This window comes from Scleropages formosus, chromosome 9, assembly GCF_900964775.1.
Source record: "Scleropages formosus chromosome 9, fSclFor1.1, whole genome shotgun sequence".
Lineage (NCBI taxonomy): Eukaryota > Metazoa > Chordata > Actinopteri > Osteoglossiformes > Osteoglossidae > Scleropages > Scleropages formosus.
In genome coordinates this window covers 28,024,821-28,049,559 of record NC_041814.1, presented here as the reverse complement: position 1 = coordinate 28,049,559, position 24,739 = coordinate 28,024,821, and the positions used below count along the sequence as shown (strand labels likewise).

General features: G+C 44.9%; 1 protein-coding gene across 2 annotated transcripts in view; it reads right to left on the bottom strand.

The window, feature by feature from the left end:
- The window catches only part of LOC108937053 (disks large-associated protein 1-like), a 141,752-nt gene that overhangs the window by 37,797 nt on the left and 79,216 nt on the right, over positions 1-24,739 (bottom strand). For both annotated transcript variants that reach the window (XM_029254753.1, XM_029254754.1), the window contains 2 exons: positions 14,228-15,267; positions 5,733-5,947 (listed from right to left, as the gene is read on the bottom strand). In XM_029254753.1, the coding sequence (XP_029110586.1) occupies positions 5,733-5,947; positions 14,228-15,193 (1,181 nt within the window). In that variant the 5' untranslated portion in view covers positions 15,194-15,267. The remainder of the gene's footprint in view (positions 1-5,732; positions 5,948-14,227; positions 15,268-24,739) is intronic.

Here is a 24,739-nt window from a genome sequence, read left to right as displayed (position 1 = left end):
CGGACACGGTTCCGCAGTCAAAGAGCCAGACGACCGGCGCGCGTTAATTTGCAGGGGTCACACCGTGTATGGCGGCGTATCGTTCTTCTCCAGCCACGCCGGCCCTACGTCTTCTCCTCCTGCTTCTTCTACAAAGACTAATCGATTTTCCGACAGGACCGAGGCTCCGCGCTCGATCCAGAGGCGCTAATTAAAGCGTAATTTAAAATTGCCAATGGAGCTGTGGGCACACTGCCCCGTTGCTTTGAAGCGGCCTGCCCGGGGAGACCCTCCCCCCCGCGCGACCCCGTGAAGAGCTACGGCATCCGGCCTCCATCCTCACACCAGCCCGCCATACGTCACTTGGCGGAGGCACAGGCAGGAGACAGCTGTGTCTCTCCCCTGCTAGACAACGATCGCAGCCTCTTTACCTGCAGGCTGAGAGCAGGGGGTTTGAGGCACGCAAGCGGAAGCTGCGGGCGAAGCCGAGGGCGCTCCGTCTGCGGCGGGAAGTGGGCCGCGGTCCCCGATGTCGGTGAGCGGCATCCTCGTCCCCCGTTGGTTCTCATTTTCTCAGCCTTTGAACACAAACCTACGACTTTTGCTTTTTCCTGAAACTGTGAGCATTTTGTCTTCTGTTGTCAGGAGCCAGCGAACATCCAGAATGTTCTGTCCTCCTTAGTGCTGAAGGTGCTCTGTCCATTGTCACTGATATTTACATTTATTTATTTATCAGACACTTTTGTCCAAAGCGACTTCCAATGAACCCTCTGTAGTGTTATCAGCCCACACACCTTATTCACTGCAGTGACTTACACTGCTAGATACACTACTTACACTGGGTCACTCATCCATACATCAGTGGAACACACTCTCCCTGTCACTCACACATTTATGGTGAACCTTAGACTGTGGGAGGAAACCAGAGCACCCTAAGGAATCCACCAAAGACATGGGGAGCACATGCAAACTCCACACAGACTGAGTGGGGATCGAACCTACGTCCTCCTGCACCACCCAGGCGCTGTGAGACGGCACGTTACTCGCTGTGATGAAGTCCACCCATCTGGCACTCAGTCTTTTACATATCCATAAACCACTCAGTTATTTTCATTCATTTGAATATTTGGGCTTGTTAACCACCGCACTACACCCAAATACTCAAATATGTGTGTATAGTGTGTATATACATAAATATATTATATATATATATATAATATATATATGTAATATCCTGCTGTATATATAATCTTATTATATGTTATAAATGTTTCCCTTTTTGCTGACAAGACTTAATTGTTTATCCGTATCAAATGTGTTAATAATTTTGGAAGCCACTGTAGATATCATATACCCTATACCCTTTCCTATATGCAGCAAATCAGTACTCAGTGTTATATTATTAATTAGTATTTAACTCAGTAGCGCTATCTCAGTATCCAGCAGACCACTGTAACACTATGGGCAATACAGAGTGCTCAATCTACCTTGCATGGTGGGAGGAAACCAGAGCACCTGGAGGAAATCCATGTGAAGACAGGTATATATACCCCACATACACCAAAAGCCCTGTACCATATACAGTACAACATATATGCCAAATACCTTACACTACATATATCTTGAATACTGTATATGTATAGTGTCTATTTAAAGATATGAGTGAATGTGGCAAAGGTGTAATTTTAGAGTTTCTAACTTCTGCGGAGTGCAGTTTGACCAGGCAATATCACACACACTAATATAAGCAGCCGGAACCCGAGTTTCCATTTGCGTACTACTCTTGTCAAGATTTAATACGAGGCTTTTATGTATTTTTAACTTTCACTCCACTTTTTTTTTGCTCCACCAAAGTTAGCACTTTATATTCTAAATTCAGCAGACAGACCAGGAAGGAGAAGAAAAAAAGACATACTTTTGATTTTAGTTTAAATGGATAGAGGAAAACTATGAAGAGATAAAAAAAAAAAGAAAAATTCTGTCGCCACCAGTTTCCTTTAAGATGTCTGAGTGATTTTACAACACGAGCCGAGAGGAGAGGGAAACGTGTGCGTGTGTGTGTGTCCCTGCACATCAGCTTTGTCTTAAATATGCATGGGGCTCCTAAAATAGGCCGCTGTCACAATGGCGGCGCGAACGCGACCGTGCGACCGTGTCACCGCACCTCCTACGCGTTCGCGCCCAGGCTCGGCCGGCCGGCGGGGGAGGGAGCGGCGTCTTGGTGGAAGAGGGGCGCGGACACCGGGAGAGAGCGAGTAAATGTTCCGCACCGAGGGGGTAAATAATTAAAAATGAAGTACGGAAGCACTCCCGCTTGAATTCCTGCGGAATCCAAGAACGAGAAGAAACTGGGGAAGCGAACAAGATTTTCACTCCACCTGTCACACACAAGTCTGCTCTCGAACCCTGGTATTCTCTCATGTGGTACAGAAACAGCCGTCTGGCTTTAGAGTCTTCTCAACACAAAGCATTTTGAGCCACTTGCCGTCAAAACTTTCACTGTACCAATTCGTGGGTAAATACCCTTCTCTATGGTACCAAAGCAGGAGGAGGGATTTGAACAAAGGACCTTCCGCTTCAGGCAAGGGCTCAAATCACAGCAGTTCCAACTGCCTCATACAGAAACAGAGAACATGACAGTTAACGAGAGAGTTGTTACCTAAACACAAAAATATATATATTTATTGTACTATATACATTATATTAATATATATAATGTTTAATATATAATAATATTATATATATATATATACTATGCTTTCAGTGGAAGCTCATAATGTGGTGACTTAGCTATCACTTTTGTATCTGAAGGTCACGGGTTCAACTCCCACCTTTTGCTGTCTTTGAGCAAGGACTCACCCTAAACTGCTCCAGTAAATAATTACCCTGCAGTAAAAAGGTGTAAATAATGGTAGCTACCTTGATTAACAATATTAGTTGAAAAAGTGTCAGCTAAATGAATCAATGTCAATTCCAATGCGTGGGAATGTGAGCTAATAACAGTAACGTTAATGACCGTTAAAACAGGGTGGATTTTAAGCAGCCCTGTACCCCAGCCTAAGCGCTTTAGTTAAATAAAGCCGCCATAATTAGGGCACTTTTACTCCAAAGCGCATATTTGTACTTCGTATAATTTTTTCATGAAAAAAAAAAAGTATAATATATATATTTTTTCCTAGCGCTCTTGTTTCTTCAGGGCGTGAGTAGAAATATGTATTATTTAGTCTCTTTCTTTCTTCAAGTTCTCATTAAAAATTATGTTTATAAAATCCGGGTCAAGCGTGAAGTGATTCAAGAGAAGGAGGCAGAATGAAGCCGTCATTTAAAATTTATACGAGGGCGCCGGTAAACCCTCGGCCCCTCGTCGGACGGAATTGCCGGCGGTCTCGGGGCGAAGGCCGCAGCCCTTGCGCTCGTCCAGGCGCGGCGTCTGGGACGGGCTCGCGCCGTCGGAGGAGTGGAGCGCATGAAATGTGGAGTAGCGTGTCAAAATTGGACCCGTTTCACCGGCGCCGTCCTTGGCGAACACAAAATCGGGCCGTTAAGTAAGGTGACCGTGTGGTCAGCAGGTGGCGTAGTGGTTGACGGTGTCACCTTGCGGTCCGAAAACCAAGGTTGGGATCGTCTCCCGCTCTCCCTCGTTTAGGCCACCTACCCTGAATCAAAATGGTAAAAATTTAACCTGAGGAATGAAAGGGCAAATCACCGTAGCACGATACGATAGGCCGCGACTGACAACGGCCGTCCCATTAACATTATTACAGTATTTTTGACCGCAACGTCCAACAGCAGCCGCTCCCTCTGCTGCACGACAACATCAGCTGGTGCCGTATCTCTCAGTGTTTGGGTGTCTATCGGCAACCACGTTTCACTTACAAAACTTTCTGTTCATGATTCCCTTCAAATGACTTTGTGTTTAAAATAGCTAGAAGCGAAAAGTTGACTGTTCGGCGGCGCTGAAAAGTAGAAGAGAGCGAAAATAACAGTGCTGCATGAAAACACAGCACCGTAGCTCCTGTATTTATATTTATTATTCTATATTGGGGTCATTTTATACATACAGAACGATGTATGAAATTAGCAAAAATATAATCAAGCCCTATAATACAGCGTTGCATTCTTGCATTTTTTTGTATATCCATATGGTTCGTATAATAGACCCTTAATGGGTATTAAATTTATGACAAAGTCGGCTTATAGCAAGGTTGTTGGAGCGGTACCCTTTTGTAACCCGAGGGCCACCGGTACATGAATCTAGCAATGTTAGTTGCTTTTGAGGAAAGAATCAGATAAATTACAATTTTTTTGTTTTAAACACAAAGTGACCCAGACAATGAAGACTGAAAAAGTTTGTCGTTATGGGAAAAAAAAAAAAAAAAACGGAGGTAGAAAATTCCGGAAAATCAGCATGATTTGTTTTTTTCAGATCGGGGTGCTTTGTGTTATTACGTCTGTGGGGAATGATCCCATCGATGCCTAAACTGATGGCTCCTGGGTTTACCGTCTAGAGCAGATAAAAATTGCCGCTGAGAAACACTGTGAATATCTGAGCCAAAGGCTCCATCTCAACGCCTCAGTCAGGTCTTCAAAAAGCGATCTGAACCAGCACCGCAGAGTCCCCACCCACCGCCACGGAACTCTTCCAGCGAGACGAGCCGGACGTCTCCAAACTCTGAAGGCGACCGTGACTTGGAGGACATCGTCAGACTCTCGCCGTTTTAACTGCATTTGATCTCTTGCACCTCCAGTTGCATTAAAGTCGATGTCCATCCGTTCCGCCTCCTTTCTTTTGGTTTCTCCTCCTGCCCTTAAAAAAACTATCCACTGTATCTGCCCTGCAACGGACTGGATTCCCATCCGGGGTGGGCCCTGCCTCATGCCCGATGCTTCCAGGATAGACTCTGGACCGTCGTGACCCTGCACTGGACAACCAGTTACTGTTGATGTACAGACTGATAACTGGACCATTTTATCATAGGCTCAGACTATAATTAGGCCTTACACAGTTTTTTCCCTCGGCCTGTGCTGATGGCATGTAGATTTTTAAAAATTCCTTTTTAAATATCTTTCTGTTGAAAAAGATCCCTTATAACACAGATGCATTTATAAGAAGTCAACATAACGATTTTCTCTCTATCAAAGACCTAAGGGCCAACGTTTTTTTATGTCCAAGGTCTTTCCTCTCATTGTGTCATTAACGTATCTGTCTGAATTTTGATTGAAAATACATCAGCGTAACGGGACGTCAGAATGCTTTTGCACTGTTCAAAGATTAATGCGCACGGGCCCAGTTAGTAGGAGCTGGGCTTGCAAAAGCGTCAAAGAGTCGTAATACGAAGGAGTCTGCAAACAACCGCAGTTTCTTATTTATCGACCTCTTCAGGACTTCTTTCTCACAGCCAGGGGAACAATGCAGGGGAAAGATATTAAAGTTAATAAAGTTTTCAAGTGTGAGGTTTGTGCTGCGAATGCGCTTCGCATCTGACCGTTCGTGTGCTCCCAACGCGCTCGTTAATTTTTGAATGAATATTTATGCTGACGCACAAGATGCGTTTTAAAGCAGCGATGGCCGCGCACTCGTAAGTGTAGAAATGTTGTAGGAACCTAACAGTTACTTTGAGCGTGTTATGGCTGCGCGTGAACGTGTTTGGGCGGCGTGTGTAAAGTCTGTGCGTAGGTGTGTGAGCCGTCACGTGCGGCAGGGCTAGTCCGCCGACCCTTGCGAGCGTGGCCTGACCGCGAGCTGAACTCACTTGAGCGTGGTCATCTCGGTGAGCGAGGGCTGCGTGGCCCTCAGGTAGCTCGCCCTGCGTGTCTGCGCCTTGGGCGACGGCTTCGGACTCCCCTCCGAGTCGCCGCTCTCCTCGTCCGCCATGGCCTTGATGTAGCTGCCGCTGCGCATTCGCCGGCACGGGATCTCCTCGCCCTGCCCCAGAGGCGGCATGCTTCCCCACTCGTCCTGGGGCACCTGCAGGGGTCAGGGGGTGGGCAAAAAGGGGTAGCTTGTCAGGTTGGCGTACCAACCAAAACCACCACTCACGCAACCGCACACTCTCGCACTCAGGATACAAAGGTCTTGCGTCAGCAAGGTCACCTGTCACCCTCCTGCTTCGGTCACCATCCTCCTTCAACTCCTAATCATCCACAGACCTTCACACATACCTCCATTGTAGCTATGCATCTCCAAAATCCTGGTGATGTTGTAGAACATAGAATATGACTCCATGGATAAAGCAATTATCAAAAAAAAATAAATAAAATAATAATTCATCCATACATCATCGGTAACCTCTTCTTCAGTGGAGGGACATGGTTATTTGGTGCCTACCCTGGGAGCATAGGCCAAAGAGGGTACACACTTGACAGGACTCCAGTCCACCATAGGGCAATCACACACACGTACTAAGGGCAATTTAGACTCATAAATTCACCTGAACCACAAGCCTTTAGACTGTGAGAGGAAACAGGAGCAGGTGGAGGAAACTAACATGAACACGAGGAGGCCATCCATTGAGTCAGCAGGTGGTGCAGTGGTTAGCACTGCCACTTCAGACGTAAGGACAAAGGTTGCTGCTGTAGTGCCTTTGATTAGAGTACTTTGACCTGGTCTTGGCTTTTGATACCCAATTTTCGATATGAAACAAAAAAGATCAGTATAACAAAATTTATCTAAAGCTGGTCAAAATTTAAAAAAAAAAAAAAAAAATTCTGTGTTGTGCGAGTGAAGGAGTACGTTAGCATACCGTAGTTAGCGAATCTGCATTTGGTTCTTTCTGTTGGTGTTTGGAATATGAGTGTTGTTTTTAGAGTGGGGGCATCATGGGAAGTGTATGAAATTCCACAGGAGTGTCTGTTGGTCGTATTGGGTGTGTCATTAAACCGAATGGTTATGAAGACAGAAGAGCAATTAACAAGAAAAGTTTAACTTTCAGGTCTGCAAAAACATTTTAGTAACAGTGTGCAGTTTTAGAAAGTTGTTCATAATAATAACCTGAGAACTGATCAACTAAAAAGAAAATGGGAAATATCCCAGAGCACTAAATTTTGCTGAAATCAGCAAACAGTTATGTAACAGTTAACAGTTATGTAAATGTTTAACAGAGATCTAGTGACATTTGGAAAAAAATTTTTGTGGCTTTTGGATACGCTGGGGACACATTATAATTTTTCCACATTTTGGGGATGGGAAATAAGCTTTTGGTATCCAAAAGTTTTGATATCTGCACCATTTTTGAGAACACTTTACTTCCATATATGAAGGGGTGTCTGTATAATGTTCAAAATGCCTGCAGCAGGCATCCTGCTGTGTGAAACGAGTTCGACACCCCTGGTTCAATATATTTAGCTGAGTCCCTAGCAGCCGTCAATAAAATGGGGAAAACGATGAAATAATTATCAGACGATGGACAGCAGCACGTAGCATCAACAGAACGCAACACATTGCAGATGATATGGAAATATAATCGAATAGTCCCACAATTAATGGAAATATGCACAGAAATAGCTCACGAAAAAGTTCACAACCTGATCAATGTTCTTACTGGTTGACCTTTGAGTAACAGTGTACAACTTGCTCAGCTGAGCAGCAGCTATTTGTTTTTTGTTGCCTGGCAACCGTTTCTTGTTTGTTCTGCTAAAAGACTATATTTCTGAATAAAGGATGATCTTTTAAAAATGCACAATTTTTAAATTAAAATGTGTTATTAATATAACTTCAAATATGTGCCCATGGCAATATTCATGATATAAGGCTGAAGAGCTGTAAGACTTTACCACAAAATAAATTTACTTAATAAGCTTCCTTATCCAGTGTTAATTTTAACCTCCATCCATTAAAAAAAAACTTTATCTTCAGTAATTTAAATTTAGGGTACAGCATTATTGCTGTCTGCTTAGAAATGGAATCAAAATGTGAAAACAATACTAACAACAGTAACAGTAATGAAAAAAATTACCCATTTAGGTGGATCGTGATATGGTGGTCAATTTATTATGAAAAAGATCCACAAAGTTGCACTTGAAAATCACAAAAGCACCAAAATAAAAACACTGATCACATATTTCTTATTTTATATCATGTTCTGCTTTATAACAATTTATATTCTAAAATTATATTATATTATTTACACACACACACACATTTTCAGAACCGCTTGTCCCATACGGGGTCACGGTGAACCGGAGCCTACCCGGCAACTCAGGGCGTAAGGCCGGAGGGGGAGGGGACACACCCAAGACGGGACGCCAGTCCGCCGCAAGGCACCCCAAGCGGGACTCGAACCCCAGACCCACCGGAGAGCAGGACCCGGTCCAACCCACTGCGCCACCGCACCCCATCATATAATTATTTATTATATATTATAAATTATATATATTTTATTTTTTATATATTTATTATATACCTTATAAAATTATAGTTATTATATAATTTATATTTTATGTATATAGAATTATTGCACTGTGCTCATTTTTACAGTATATTTTACCAACATATCTGCAGTGAAAAGGCCCACATAACAGGCTACAATCTGGCTTTATTGAGAAAAAAGACTCTTGTGTGACCCTAATGGTACCTGTCTGCATACACCACTATACGGAATTTTTTGTGATGGGGACCCTATTCTGCTGGGGATTACCGTAGTAAATCATAACATCCATATGCTGTAATTTATTAAAGGGATACAATTTACTAAAGCACCTCACTTTCTACAGCTGTACTTGTGGCATTATGTGCATACATTGTGCAATATATTATAGTTATAGACGTGTTATAGAGTTGAGAGAAAAACATAGTCTAAAAATGCATTAAAGGATTCCATTGCAATTTGACATATTGTGCTCTGATGATGCCTTTCACCGAAATTAAGATTATTCTAAACTCCAATACATTTCATTCTCTTATGTAATGGTGCCGTTAGTAGTTGTTTATCCTCATAATATTCATGTCCTTCTTATGAACTACTTTTCTGCGTCACCCTCTGAAGAGGAGTCAACTATAATAACAAGGGGGCGGCTGGCAACTAAGAGCACAAATTAAAAAGCCAACAAGAGTCAACAGCCTACAAAACAGCACCAAGAAAATGAATTTACAAAGCGCTGCTGGCGGGACTCATTCCATCGCACGGCTCAGCATGAAAATCGCGCCTGAATAATTAAATTAGTGTAAATAAAAGAATTAAGCGGCCTTGTTATGCCTGCTTTTGCTGTATCGGATTTGAGACACAAACGTGCAGTTTGGCGAAGGGTTCGAAAGGGGAAATGGGTGGGCCACGGCCAAGAGCGGGTCACCCTGGGGTGCACGGTAGCTATGGAAACGCCCGTTTCCTGGTTGTGGGGCGAGAAGCAGAGGGCTGATTAGAGAAGACGTGTCAAAGGAGGTTTCCAAAGGGCTGTCCCTAGGGCTACCTTCACCCCGAGCGCTTGCTTGCGTTAATAACCTTGTTAGCGCCAACATTTATCTGTTTTCACAGATTTTTCTAATGAAGTACATCTGACTACTGGAGCAGTTTTTTTTTTCTTTAAAAATCAGTGTTTTCCTACAGTAAAGTATTTTAACAGCAGGATTTTGGGACAATTCGAAGGTATCGACACTCTAGTCGATCAATTAGCAGCTGGTCCTATGAAGCCGAGGGAACGGATGGGTTGGAATGAGAACCGTCGGACACACGGCTCCCTGGGGAATGAGTCTGAGACCCCTCGGGGTCAGCTAACTGCCGTGTACGTGTCGTACAGAAAAATGAGACGGGCCAGAAAAGTGACCCACGGGTCATTCAGAAGAACAGCGATGGAGTGAAGGAGTGGGCCCTCGAGGGGATGTGGGAGGCCACATCTGTCTCAAGTTCTCCTGCTGGATGAGGTAGCAGATGGGACTCGAGAGGAGCCCCGGCACTCTTTAATGATCCAACCGGTGGCAATGCATTATGGGTTCCGCTCTGTTTGATCCACCCTCAGAGCACGTCTGAGTCCAGCCACATGGACTAACTCCTTTCTGCAGCCTCTGCACACACCAAAAATAAGAGGAAACATTAAAGAGTCCTTCTCCCTGCCTTCATGTCTTGGCACATTAGAAAAGGTCACACATTAGGAGGCCACATAGGGCAGAACAGCAGGTGGTGTAGTGGTTAGAGTCACTGCTTTGCCACCCATTGACCTTGGTTCAAATCCCCTCTTCTTAATCAGGCTATTTACCTTGAATGTACATGATAAAAATGATTCAGCTGCATGAACAAGTGTGAAGTTTAAGTAGCATTATATAAAAACATAGCAATATATGTTGCCTGAACAAAGATCTCAGATAACAGTTAATAATGAGAATATTTAATTTAATGAGAGTATACAATTCAGATATTAAATCTGCATAAGTATAACGGTATGTGGAGTCACGACAGCTTGAGTGCGCACCTTCTCGGTGAAGGAAAGACAGAGGAGGCCACGTGGGTCTGAACAGACCGCAAGGACGCGGGGATCTGGGAGGTGGTTTCACTGCGACTTTAGAAGGAAGACAGAATCACGCTCGCTTTGCAGCGATGCTATTGCAGAATGACCCCTGTCTCCTTGGCCCTTTGCAGAGAAACACTCGAGGTGTGAACAGCTCAGAGAGCTCATTTCTAACAGGAGCAAGTTATTCAGCAACATATTGCTCTTGCTCGGCCGGGGCTTTTATCCACAACGAGAAGCTGTGCTGACGATCCCTTGTCAGGATTACAAAGATTCACTGGGCGTTAATGCAAAGCGTGCTGCACTTTTTATTCATTATTTATTTACGTATTTATTCTTTACGGTGAGAATATTAAATTTTGTTTAAAGCGAAAGTCATTGAAGGGTGGATGAAGAAAGTGAGAGAGCACTTCCCGCTGTGGACGACAAGTACTGCTTGGGGTCTCGGCGGGATGCGGAAACCTCTCTGTATGGAGAAAAACTCCTCCAGCTTCCTCCAATTTCTTTAAGTCTCCCTTCTCTAAGAAAGAAGGATAAAAATGAGCGCAAGCCGTGATTTGATATGTTACACGGACGGAAGCATTAGTCGTCGAAGCTGCTGGCTTTACATCTGAAGGTTGCCAACTTCAATCCCACCTCCACCTGTAGTACCCTTGAGCAAGGTACTTACCCCCCAGTTTGCTCCAGTAAAATTACTCAGGTATTAAAACGGGTAAATAATTGCAGAAGGGACTCAGTCATATAGTCGTACGAATACATGTCTATCTACTGCATATGCTGTATATATATATATATATATATATACACACCGAATGTATATACTGTATATGGAAAATCCTTTATGCAGCAACTCGTGTGATGCATACTGGTTGATATAGTGGAATGTGACAAATTGGCTGTAGTCTAGAATAACATGTCTGCATCCAAATCTCTCCTTCTGCTGATGCAATGCACTCATTGAATTGTTCCCTGAGATGTACATCACTTTGGAGAAAAGCGCTTGCTAAACAAAGAAATATAAATGTAAATGTACAGTAAAAATTCCTGCATTGCACTGTGTGTATAAATGAGTAAATCACTGTAGTTATCCTGGGGCCCAAACCTAACATGTATGCCACCTTGGACCAAGGTATGAGCCGCAAGAATAATCACGTCCGTCAATATGTATCTGTTTGACTATCCTTGCGATAAAACCTCATTCCGGATCCTTCTATGACAGGAAATCAGGTACAGTACGAATATAGCCCGGAGGTAATGCGGCGAGATGTCAGCCAAGGAATTTTAATTAAGCTCCTAGTGGCGAAAGTCTATCAAAGTCGCTGCATTACGGAATGTTAATGGGGCCACGGGAAGATTCCACGTCTCCTTGTTTGCACGCCGGTGTCGTGCCCTTCACGACTCAACGGCTGACAAGAGGACACAGACGCTAAGACCTACGGGGTCCTGGAGGACGGTGACAGTCGGCGTCCCAAATCAACGCACCTAAAAAAGACGTCAGACATCGGCAGCTGAACAGTGAGTCTAGTGTTCGGCTAAAGGGCCGATTACGTGATGAGAGCCTGGGTGCGAAAACCTGGGCTGTTGGAAAACTGGGGGGACCTTCACATTCCAGTTGCTGTAAAGTACAAAACCAATTATCCTGCTCATATCACAGCCCGGTGAATAACCAAATAAATGTAAACAACCCTACTGTAAATATTTCACCCAAAAAATGATTTCATTTCATCCTATTCTCAGCTGCCAAAACAATGGGTTGCTAGGCAGCCGTGTCACCCTCGTTAGTGGTACATCATAATGAATTCAGTATAGGCATATGAAAATGGAAGTATATTTTTTCACAAGGACAAAATCAAGTGCGAGGAGAGACTCAAACTGTTTAGGTCGGCACTGTTTTCTCGCTTAAAATAAGAAGGAGAGCATGATGCTTCATTGGATTAAACTTCCTGTCGAAATTATTAGTCCCTGTTTAGTACTGTATACTGTAGATCAAATTAATTTCAGAAAAGTGCTCCAGCGCTGCTGTTGCTGCACTTGTACATCATCTCGACCAATCACAGGTAAATGTGCCTATGCTCAGCAAATGAAGAGTTTATGTCCTCTCTGCCATCCAATCAGAAATAATGTACACCAGGTCGACCAATAAGGACTTAATTCACATCGTCAACCAATCAAAAATGAATACATCCTGTCTGAGCCAATCAGGAGTAACTGCATGTCTTCTCCAACCAATCAAAGATGGGTATTTACGCGCACCGTAGCACAACGATCGTCTGAATATAATGCTGCGTTTAATTCCCTAGTGTTAGTGCGGAGAGATGAGCTGGCTGCGTTTGAACACGGAATTATCTGTCCGTTTGTTTGTGTGAAAGATCCAACTTCTACTTTTCCCACAGATAATAGCTGGATCACGGAGGCCCGACAACGCAACCCTAATCCAATCACAAAACCCCTAAACCCATGTGGCTGTCTCGCTAATTAAAACATGGTTCAAATTGTTTCAGCTGTCAAATGCAGTTGTTTCGTTATTCATTTTCCTGTGTTCATAACAAGGCGTTCAAGGGGCTCAACGTGTACGTTAGTGGGCGAGGGTACTGAAACAGGAGCAGGGATTTCAGCCTGTGCCCTTTGACTGTAAGGCAATGGTTCTAAACACAATGCCACATCTGTCCCCTTTAAAGTTTACAAGTGAGTGAATGTAAAAGTACAAGAGATTCATCAATTAAAACCAACCAATCAGCCATGTATGTTTACAAACACATTATAGCAGAAAACCAGAACTACATTCAAAACGATGAAATCAGACGAATAATAATAATACTAACCCTGTATCTAAAGCGCTTTGTCTGTAGTTGATGTTCTTTTGTATACGCTAGGGAAACAAGGAACAAGCTCCATTTGTTTATTTACCAGACACTTTTCTCCAAAGTGACTTCCAACGAACTCTATGTAGAGTTACCAGCCCACACACCTTATTCACCACGGTGACTTACACTGCTAGATACACTACTTACACCAGGTCACTCATCCATACATCAGTGGAACACACACACAACCTCTCTCTGTCTGTCACTCACACACTATGGGTAAACCTGAACAGCATGCCTTTGGACTGTGAGAGGAAACCAGAGCACCCGGAGGAAACCCACACAGACACGGGGAGAACATGCAAACTCCCTACAGACTGAGCAGGGATCGAACACCCACACACACACACAGAGGCTGTATGGGTCTGAGAAAGAGCACATTGCTCTCCCGTTTCACCACTTTGCTTAGGCTGAACCCTTGAATTAACGGCAATATCCAAATCGCATAAAACTAAAGTTAGTCTCTGCCATGAGTTTTAATTGAGTTACGTTGACTTTATGTTGAGCACTTAAGTGCTTTAAAACACTTTTCTTGCTTGCATGAGTAACAGGGTGTTCATTATTTCCATTATCAGTGATTACTTTATCAATCTGATTCCGTCAACACTTGAGCGGGCGAGAGCAGTATCTGATTCATCTGAACTTCAGAACTAGTTTGCTGCTTTTTTGTCTCTCCAAGATTGATATAAGAAGTAAATCGAGGCAGTAGAACACACCAAGACAACTGTGTCTGTGACAGCTGCCTAATAAGAATTTAAAGAAACTTGAATTTACGTGGAAAAAAAACCGAGTTCTTGACGAATCTTTTGAGCGCCGTGTGATTGGAATCGAGTGACTCATTCAACAGCCAGATCATTGAAAGCAAAGTGTTTAATTATTCCACAGGTCAGTCGGAGCCTCTCGACAGGCCTATTTAAAGACGATTGAAAGAGGGAAATTCTGCTCACCTGGAGAAACTGGCACGAGCGCTCTTGCTTGCACGTCTCGGCCTTGAGCAGAGCCTTGTCCATGTTGACGGAGGACTTCTGGTAGACTTCTCGCGCTCTGCTCACCGTGAGCATGGAGGACCAGGAGCTCTTCTTCACCAGCTGCGTGTCCAGGTTGGTGGGTGACGCGGCGCAGGTGGCGCACTTGACGTCGTTGTTGCTGCGCGACGTCCTCAGAGTGTGCTCACTGATGGTGTTGTAGGCCTCCAGGAAGTACTGCGACTGGGACTTGTCCGGCCGGCGGCCTACCGTCATGGCGCCCGACGGGCTGCGGTAGAGGCACACGTCCCGGTCCAGGTTGTCGTCTGAGCTCCAGTAGCCCGAGATGGCGGCGCGTGCCCGAGGCTCTGCCGCTCGACAGCGGTCGCGGCTTTTGCTACGCTTCCCGTGACGAGACGCAGGTACCTCGTCGGGGCTGGCCTTGCTGCCATTGACGCTCCCCTTGGCGGGACCCTCCAGGGAGTGGGACTTGGTGAACAGCCGCTGCACCGAGTGCACCAGGTGGCGAATGCGCCCGGGGCTGTCGCTACGCTGCTCCGTCGCCGTGCGCTTGTACTGCAGCGTGTGGTAACCATCGCGGGCTGCCGGCGGCCGCCGCTCCAACTGGTCCAGCAGGCTGTGAGAGACAACACGGGCGGATTTGCCAGTCCCACCGGTGTATGGCACCACAGCCTGGCACTCAGATTTCAGCTCGTGATGTGAGCTACAATGGCGCCGTGGGAAAGTGCTGCACGCCAGGTCGCCATATGGCGCCACGCAGTCTCCCTGGAAGGAGTTACGTTGGGAGTAGTACGGGTGATCAGCCGGGTGCGGGTCATCCGGGCTCAGCAGGCACGACGGCCGGTCCGCGCGCCGCGACACCATATCGTAAGACGCCTCGCAGGCGATGCTGTGGGGGTGACTGCGGCTGCTAGACAGGCCCTTCATGGTTGCCGCCGGCAATCGGTCAGAGTCATCGAACTGCTGCCAAGGGACGTCCTCTCAGGCACTTACACCGGACGCTGGGGAAACACGGAAAGAAACCAATGACGGCATTTTCACGGGGAACGCACCCATGAACACTCTCTCGCTCATTCACTTACTCTTGTCCAGGTCAGGGTTGTTGGTGATCCAGAGCCCACCATAAATGGATTAGACCTAACAGAAAATTTCCACACATGCATATTCATCTGGCTGCGCATCTCAGATACCAGGCCAGACACATTAACAGCAATATTGGCTCCGATGAATGCTGTCGCTTCTTATTTTTACCTTTTAGATTAACAGTTAGACCAGAGCGCCAGAGCAAACTCATTCCACATACAGCAATGGGCATGTTCAAGCTTTTCCACACTTGGGATTCTTTTGACAGCCAGCTTTTTGAGGATGAGATGGACCAAGAGAGGGTAACAGTAAGAGAACAGGGAATGATCATCTTGCACTGGAGGGAGGGAAGGTGTTAGTGTAAAGTGACTGCATTTAGTACACACAGCAGGCCTGAAACAAGAAAACGTTGGATGTCAGTCACGTCACCGCACTTGAGCAAGTATTTCCAAAATCCCTCTACCACGGAAAGGGGAAGCGAAAATGTTAATTATTTATTGATAGCTACTTTTCCGGTGCAGGGAAGTGCAGTCCAGAACCTATCCCAGAAGCGCAGGATGGGAGGCAGGGTACCAGGTACACCCACGCGGGACACAAGCCCTTCGCAGTATGCGAACACAGCCCGTTAAATAAAACAAATAAGACCTAGACCGTGCTAGCTTGGGCTGCTGGAGGGCCTCGCCAGTGCTGCCCATCGAGATTCCAGAACTTTCCATCACAAAGTTCACCTCCAGGCACTTGTCAGCTGTGCTAATTCCCACAGATGCCGCGCGCCTGTCACTTTGATAAGGAAGAGCCAGATTTGTAACCGAGTAAATTCTCCTGTCTTCGGAAGTCGGCAAATGATGACACTGAGGTGCGGAAGAAGGGGAAAGGTTAATTTAGTTAGAAAGCCATTTTTGTGAAGGAACTCTGTGCTGACAAGGACTCTTCCAGAAGGCTCACCAGATACTCCTAGACAGATTCTTCCAAGCTGCTGTTACATCGAAATGAGTTTTTTGGGTTCCAGGTCCTGCCATCTGCTGCACCTCGGTTTTAAAACATTATTCTTATTATTATCATCATTTTTTAAAAAAAAATCTTTATTCAATAACTAAATCCTGAAAACTGTCATGCCAATGAAACATTTAAAAGTAAAACAATAAAATCAATAAAACCAACTAATATAAAGACAGCATGAGAGGACCTTTAAAACACTAAAAGGCATACTCCAAGGCATGTCAAAACATTATTTAAAACAGCAGTGACCGAAAGGCTTGCAGGAACCTGGACTTTTTAGAGAAACTTCGAAGCACTTTCTCAATGCTGACAAATGACAAACGCGGCGGGAGGATTTTTATCTCGAGGCGATATGTTTGGAGATGATAATTATTTCATGGGCTCGCCACATGGAGGAAAGGCCGTTTTAATCTCACAGCTGTTCTGAAGCATTGGCTTTTTTATTGTTTCTTATTGTTCATCGCCTAATGCCATCTCCTGAGGGGGGAGGGGGGAAATCACACTCAAATGAAGATTGATTCTTTTCTACCGCGGCTGAAAATGACTTTCCGCAGAGAAGTTCTGTCCCCAGACATCACGGGCCGTGAAGCGGTGGGCAGGAACCAGTCGCACGGACCCTCGATTCATAACGGTTTTTCTTGACGTGGGCTCCACGAACCCCCGGAGGGCGGCTGATATATAGGAAAGGAAGTTTATATGTGCGCCGGCAGGAAATATGGCTCCGCTGATATTTAATACCCAACAGCGGCGCTGCGACCAGGAGCTATAGCAATGAAAAACAGACTCTCTTCTTTTCAGATAGCCGCAATAAAAGTACAGTTGCATTAATTTTACGCTCGCCTCGTTCAATTGATGCTTTTTGTGGAGCGCCGACAGAGCGGCAACAGCTGACAGCGAGGACAGTACGCTCCAATAGCGCGGCGCATTAGCTAGCCGCATCGGCGTCGACGTCGTGAAAGCAGCGCTAAGTTTCGCCGTGGCCTGAAACAACCCAGTGTTCCAGCACGGCGGCGCTCGTGACCCCCGTGTGCCCTCCGCCGCACGTCTGCCAAAAGTGGTGTCACGGAACTGATGAAAGTAGGAAAAGAAGAAGAGGAACAGAGCGCTAATTCATTTAGCTCGGGTTGCTCAGCAACCGGGCGAGTTCGAGGAAGGCCGCGTCCATTGAGCGGCCCCCTCCTCTCATGCGTTGTTCCCAAACAGGAAGAGCCCGTCAATGCGCGGCAGTCAGTCGGAGACTTTTGCGCAGGAGCTAGCCGACGGCGCCAGCTCCCGTCAAAAGAGCACCGGAGGCTCATTTAAATGAGGCCTCTGCGACGTGACGGGGTACGTCCGGCTTCGGCCCCCGTGCCGCGTGTGCCTGATGAGTTCGGCAGAGCACCTTCGGAGGGAGGTAGATTCAGCGGCCCTTCCTCATTTACATGGAGGAACATTCCAGAGTTCTGCCATGAGCCCTAATAAAGATCAAAGTACCTGCAGGTAAAATAAACAAAGTAGAGATGTATCTCCTGACACAAAGGCCTGTCGGAGCGTTAAATAAGATCGATGCTGGCATAACCCCAGTCGCTCTCGTTCATCACCTGCTTGTGAGTGTCGGAGGAGTCAGCCGTAGCTGCTGTAGCGCCGAGACTGACGTGTCCTATTAGCGCGGCACACGGAACAGCAGGCCCAGATCTCTCAGCGCTCAGAAAGGAGGAATCTGGGCTCTGGAAGTACTGAGACAAACATCCGCATCTCTCATTGCTCGTATATGTCATCTCACAAATTATTATTTATCTCACACTTTTCGCCAAAGTAGCTTACAATGGTTGGATTGTACACCAAGTTACTGATCTACCCATTTATACAACTCAGTAACATTTACTGTATCAGTTGAGGATACGTACCTTGATGAAGTGTACTACGGTATTAGGAGGAATTCGAACCCAGGTCCTCTGAGTGCAAGCTGATGACTCAAACTACTCGACCCATCCTCAACTGGATTTTGGGGACTCGGGTTTGAATCCCACCTCCTCTTGCAGCACCCTTGATCAAGGTACTCAGCCGCAATTAAAACAGTAAAAATTACCATGCTGTATAACGAAGTACTTTAACACTTTGAGTCGCTTTGGATAACGGCACCAGTTACACACATCACACACCGAATAACAGGGTGTGGGTTCTAATCAATGCGGCACGGCCTACAAAGGTGTCGTTATTGCTGCGCTGAAGCTACACCGATCGGCGATTCTGCAACCTGGCTTCACGGTCCTCAGGCTGGAAGGATGACGGAGAGGACAGAAGAGTCTGGCCGTGACTCCTCAACCTGTCCTTTTCGCTCAGGGAGGTAATTTGGAGTGTGGAGGCACTGCACGGTATCAAATCCTGAGAATGGTTCTTCCACCCAGGCAGGAGGTCACCTGCATTTTTAGGAATACAGCTGATGGTCACATGAGCAAACTAGTGGGCTGAGAGGGGTCTGGTCCATCCAATGACGGGCCATTCCGGTCCTCCCTATATGTGATTTTTAAAAATTTTGACAACAGTAATCTTGTTCTTAAAATGTTTATTGTGACACTTTTTTATTGTAATAAAATACAGTTTGTGTAATGCATTTAGTCGTATGCTTACAAAGCATTTGAAATATGGAAGATGTTTTCTACCAACCGTGTTTCCTTTCACTCAGTATCCTGTTATTATGGGAAAAATTTAGCAATGATCTTAATGAAATGGAGGAGTCTGGTGCAAAAAAAATACAATAATTGATTTCAATTTTGGATTTCCAAAAAAAAAATTAATTGAATTCATTTAAAAAATACTGTTTTGTTTCATTTTGCCAATTAACCAACCTTTTTTTTTTCTTTTTTTGTGCAGAAATAAAAAGAAATATTTGAAAATTAATGTACCAGTGTGAGAGAACAATGTGGTCATTCCAATATCTGGTCAAAAGTGGTTGAGGTGTGTATTTAATGTAGTGTAAATGGGGATCAGTCACATTAAATGGTGTAGCAGATGCTGTCCTCCAAAGCCACTTAATTTTCTCAAGGGTACAACAGCAGGAGATGGGATTCAAACCTGCACCCCATGGTAGCCGCACGAACTGCTACACTACCAGACACCCCCGGGTAGAGACTCAAACAAGAGAAAAACCTGAACGAAAAAACGAAACAAATTCACTCTCCGCTCACAAAGACGCCACCAGAAACCCCCCTGAGATGATGACAAGTGTGTATATATGAGCTCCATGTGGTACAGTCCACTCTGTCCTCAGCATGAAGACATGCCATTTTCAGCTCTTCCAGTCCATTTCCCAGTGGTCTCCTTGTCCAGGCTTCTTATCCTGTGTTCCCCATGTAAATAAATCTCTGTAACCTGTGAGGTGTCGCCGCCTTAATCTGTCACCAAGTAGGCCAGCTCATTTGCATTCATTCCAGTGCCTGTAGTGAAATGGACTCGAGTATCAGTGTGCCATCGGCCCCGAACACGTGCGTGGGGCTGAAATCGGACTCCCGACTCGACTGCCGCCACGTCTTCAAACCAGACTCATCTGGGGAACAAATAATTTCAATTTACTGCTTGTGAGCAATTAGAGGTCTCAATATTCAGTACTCCTGCATGAAGAATCACCATCTGCCAGTTATGTAACTTCCCATAAGCGTAACTCCGGCTGCAGAGTAATTGCTCTCTGAGGTAAATTGGTCACTTTGAGTGGACCAGATGGGGGGAGTGACACGATGGAGGGCAGCTAGAAAGGAGAGAAGAGGGTCAGAGGAGGGACGGGTACGGACAGGTACTAAAACCATGCCTGTCGACATCAGGAGAGTCCACAGGAGTTAAACAGGAAGGGAAGTGCGAGTGGAAAGGGAAGAACGCGAGTCTGCACCCACCCAAAATCAACATCCTATCGATCCTCAGTTTCGGCCTTAATGTGGTAGAATGAGCTCCCTCTGTCTCTCAGAGCTGCTGAATCCTTTGCATCATGCAAGAGGGGTCTCAAGCCCATCTCTTTCAGATCCATTTCTCTCCTGATCTCCTGACTGCTTAATAAATGAGCCCAACACCATCTGCTATGATTATCTTTGCATTTGCTGTTCATCACTTCTATAGGCAGCTACTTTAAGGGATGTGAACCAGCAACATGGTAGCGTTAAACAGACAAGCCATGTGCCTGGAATCCTGCGTCTGTGTGTAAAGCTCATCGTCTGTTGCCGATGGAATTTTTTGACCCTGAGTTGAACGTCGCTGAATGGATAAAGTAAATTTTCAAAAGTAAGTGTGCATCTTTGAAAACGGTGCATTGTTTTGAGCGAAAGCGCTGCCTAGAAGGGCGCCTTCAAATGTGCAGTGGGGCGCTCGGTGTCTAACAGGTCCGCCTTTGCTCCAAACGCAGTCATGGGTGTCTGCGATGACGACGTCATTACGCTTTTATCCGGATTTCAAAAGCCTAATGACTTATAAAGCCGTTTTTAGAATAAATTACCTCTGGAAACACTCACACAAACACACACCACACACACACACACACACACACACACACACACACAAACAAACAAGGATTAGATTTGTCTTTGTCACTCCATGTAATTAACATGGCAAATTGGCAAATTGCATTTAAGAGCAAATGGTGTCTTCACTATAGGTACATATTCATCATTTGGCCCAACGGGGAAGCAACCTTACAGTAACACTGACAACATGACCCCCAAGAGACTCCAGGCATAATTTGCATATCAAACACATGCTGTGTGATTGGCTATTTCAGGTTTTTTTTTGTCTGATAATTAATTTATAGCATTTTAATTATTATAAGACCCAGTGTGACCTTCTGCTCTTTTTAACAGCGCAAACTAGGGCTTCCGTTCTTGAGAGGTGCCGAGTTCCCAGCTCGATCTGGGAAAGAGAAGGCTCCGTTCGCGTCGGCAGCGATCAGCCGTGTGATTCGCTAATCCGGCGTAAAGCCGCCGGACAAACCGAGCAGGAGACTTGTAAACGAATGTCGAGGATTACGGCTCTAGCAGAATGCCAGGAACGAATGCGATCCTCCGCCACTTAGAGGCGGAGCGGCGCAGTTGAGACAGCCGGGCCTTGGGTGCCGGCCCAGAGTCCAAGGTCATTCCAAGCTCATATCGCTTCCGTCACGCTTCCGGGCCGCCGCCCAAAAACTGCTTCACGCACCGCAAGAAACAGGGTGAAAATGGACGTCGCAGACCACGTCCAAATGACTCTCGGGGACTTGACACGTACACATACAGTACATGTGCCATTTCTATTTAAAAACTTTTTTTTTAATCCACAATCTGTTTTTTGGCAAGTGTGAAAATGCGACTACTTGATTTGGGGTGGTTTGGGACAGATGAAAGAGCACTCATATGAAGAGCACCGCTGAATATCAGTAAATTACATTATTTTAGTCTCGGACCAGCTGTCACGGCACCGTAGTTGTACAACGAAATGAAACTTATGTCCCAGACATAAAGTCTTTAAAAATGCACAAAGAACATTATTGCGCCTCTCCCATCCCTCATGAGAGATGGCAGCACATAACTGAATACCTTAACCCTTATTCTCGTTATGTAAGATATATTACTGAGTTTCTGCTGCCTGGAAGGCTTCTCGGGAGCTGGGAAAATCATGATTTCAGCTGAAGAAAAAAAAACCATCTTCGTTCCACAGCCCAGCTGAGCCTGAAGCCCAGGGCATATGGACCCCTCAGGCACCCGACTCACTTCCATGTTCTGCCACTTGGACTTTGCTTCTTCTACAAAATGGGTCTTTGTCACCTACAAGAAGAGACAAAACTCATGAATTTTGAATACTCCGAATGCCGAAACCCCTGGGCCAACTTGACAGGCAGCTTAGTAACCCATCGATCCGAATCCCCGCGTAGCCTTACGACGGGGAAATATTTTCCCAGCGCTTTGCTGGACGGTACACATTATTTAGGCAGCGCATTATTTACACCAAAAATGGAACTCACCTTTGATGTATGGTGCTGTTAAAAACTGTGACAATTATTTTCACTGTGATTGATGACGGTACAATTTCTTATCACTGTGCCATACTTAAACCATGTAAACAGGCAGAAATAAATATTCCAGATAATTCATACCACAGGTCTCCCATGCTTCAATAGGGAGCTTGGCTGAAATTATTAATGTTGGTGTCAGAGGGAGAAAATAGATGCATAATCTAGGATTTTAGGAGCCACTGGCTGAAATGGGAAAGGGGGTGAGGAATTAACGAAACGAAAGCTTTTGATCCTACTCGAACTCGCCATATTGGAAACGGCACAAAGGCTCCTGGCAGAGTCCGTTTTTCTTCCTGCATTAGCATGTTTCCCCATAATATTTGCTGCCCACTTGTCTACTCCGTACGGCCTTTTCGTAATTATCTTCCGGGAATCAATAACCACAAGATGACATAGTAGTCAAAAGTTTGAGGTCACACACCGAACATGACTTTTTCCATAATTGAGCATGTTTAATGTACAGGTCATTAGTTGCATTCAGGTCATGAGTTTTCCTTCACTGTTCATTTTCAGACACTTCTTACTCACCTTTGAGGTGTGCTTCAGGTCATTGTCTTGCTGAAGAATGAAGAACTGGCTAAATGACTTGCTATGATGGAACAATATGCCTCTGAAGTATGCACCAAGATCACCAGCTCTGCGGCGGTAAAAGCATCCCCACATCATCACACTGCTACCACCATGCTGGACAGTGGGAACCACACAGGTGCAATTCAAAATCTAACACTCAGTGGTTGGACCGAGATAGTTCACATTTTCACTCACTGATTCATAAAACCGACTTCCAATCCTCAAATGTTCACTCTGTATTTTTCAGCCCGGGCAAGTCTGGTTTCAAGCAGGTGTTTTCAAACTTTTGATTAGCACTGTACAGTCCACCAACTGACTGTGTTTAAAATGTTCAAGAAACACGCAGACAAACAGAATTCCCTTTCCCAAGTACATATATGTTTTTTGCATTGGGCTGAGAAGATCAGCCATAATGGTTCCAAACTTGCACCTGGTAACATTGACATAAGCTGCAGACATGTACATCTTCTGAATAAGTACAAAGGACAGCTATTGCTGGATAGAGCATTAAAAAATAATATCTTAATGTCACACAGATGCATGGTTTCTCATTGCTTCTTATGACTTTATTATCATGCCATATTAGCATTCTTGTAATCTGGAAATCCATAAAACTGGACCTTTATGACCAACATGCTGAGCTGTAAAACTAATTTTCACTCCCATGCTGATGATACACAAATCTATTTATCAATACAACTGAATGACTCTCTGTCTGCAGCTGCCATAGCAAACCGCCTTCATGAGATTACAAGCTATCTGAACTTGGGGAAAAAAAAAAGTGAAGTCCTGTTGCTAGGAGGAAACATGCCACAGAGATCTTTATTGTTATCAGTTATTCATTCAAAGGGATTAAACTTTACAGCATCAGGTAAGATTTAAGGAAAACATTCTGACCGGAATCAAGCTTTAATACCAAGTGATTCTTTAGCAAGCATATTTTTTTATGCAGTTTAGGAATACTGCAAAATTTATGCTCCAGAGAGAATTCTGGTTTGATCCGAGGCAAAATACACCAGTTTGTTTTCCATGGTGTTCCAAGTATGTATCCTTACTCATGAAAGGTCTAACCCATATATTGATACTTACTGATTAGAGCGTAAAATCCAAAATGTGATATTTGATCACTGTACACAGACTTCCCAGTATTCCCTAGAACAAATAAATCAGCGTTGGAAAAACCTTTACTATGTCTTTTTTTCACAGCCAGCTTTTCCATGATTTTTAGCTTGACCGGCCTTAATACCAAAAATGGTACAGAGTATTTGGAAGAATGTTCAAACAGTAAAAGGGTTTTCTTCACCATATGAATGCTGGTTTTAAGCATATCATAAGCTTAGTGCAGTACAACCACGTGCCAGCAAATATTTATGAGTCTCACTGCACTACGCTGTTTAATTCCATCATCCTTTTAATCGACACTGGGTTGCAGTGGTCCAGAGTCTATCCCGGAAACATACGGTGTGAGGCAGGGTACAACTGGAATCGACACCAGTCCAACACAAGGCAATCGCACACTCACACAGAGTAAGGTCCACTTAGAAAACCTGACAAACACAAAGAGAACATGCAGAGTCCACATAGACTAAGCCAGATTCGAACCGACAATTGAGGAGCAATGAAAGATGAGCACCACTTGGTCACCTTGAGTTGTGTACAGTATCTATATTTATTGTACAGCTTTGATCACGGCTGACCCAGCATGGACTCAACAGATTTTCTGCAGAACATAATCATAACCGGGCAGAGGGTTCATTTTTTAATCCTGAGCCCAGACTGATTTTAATGAATAGGTCATTATCTTCTTCCCTTGC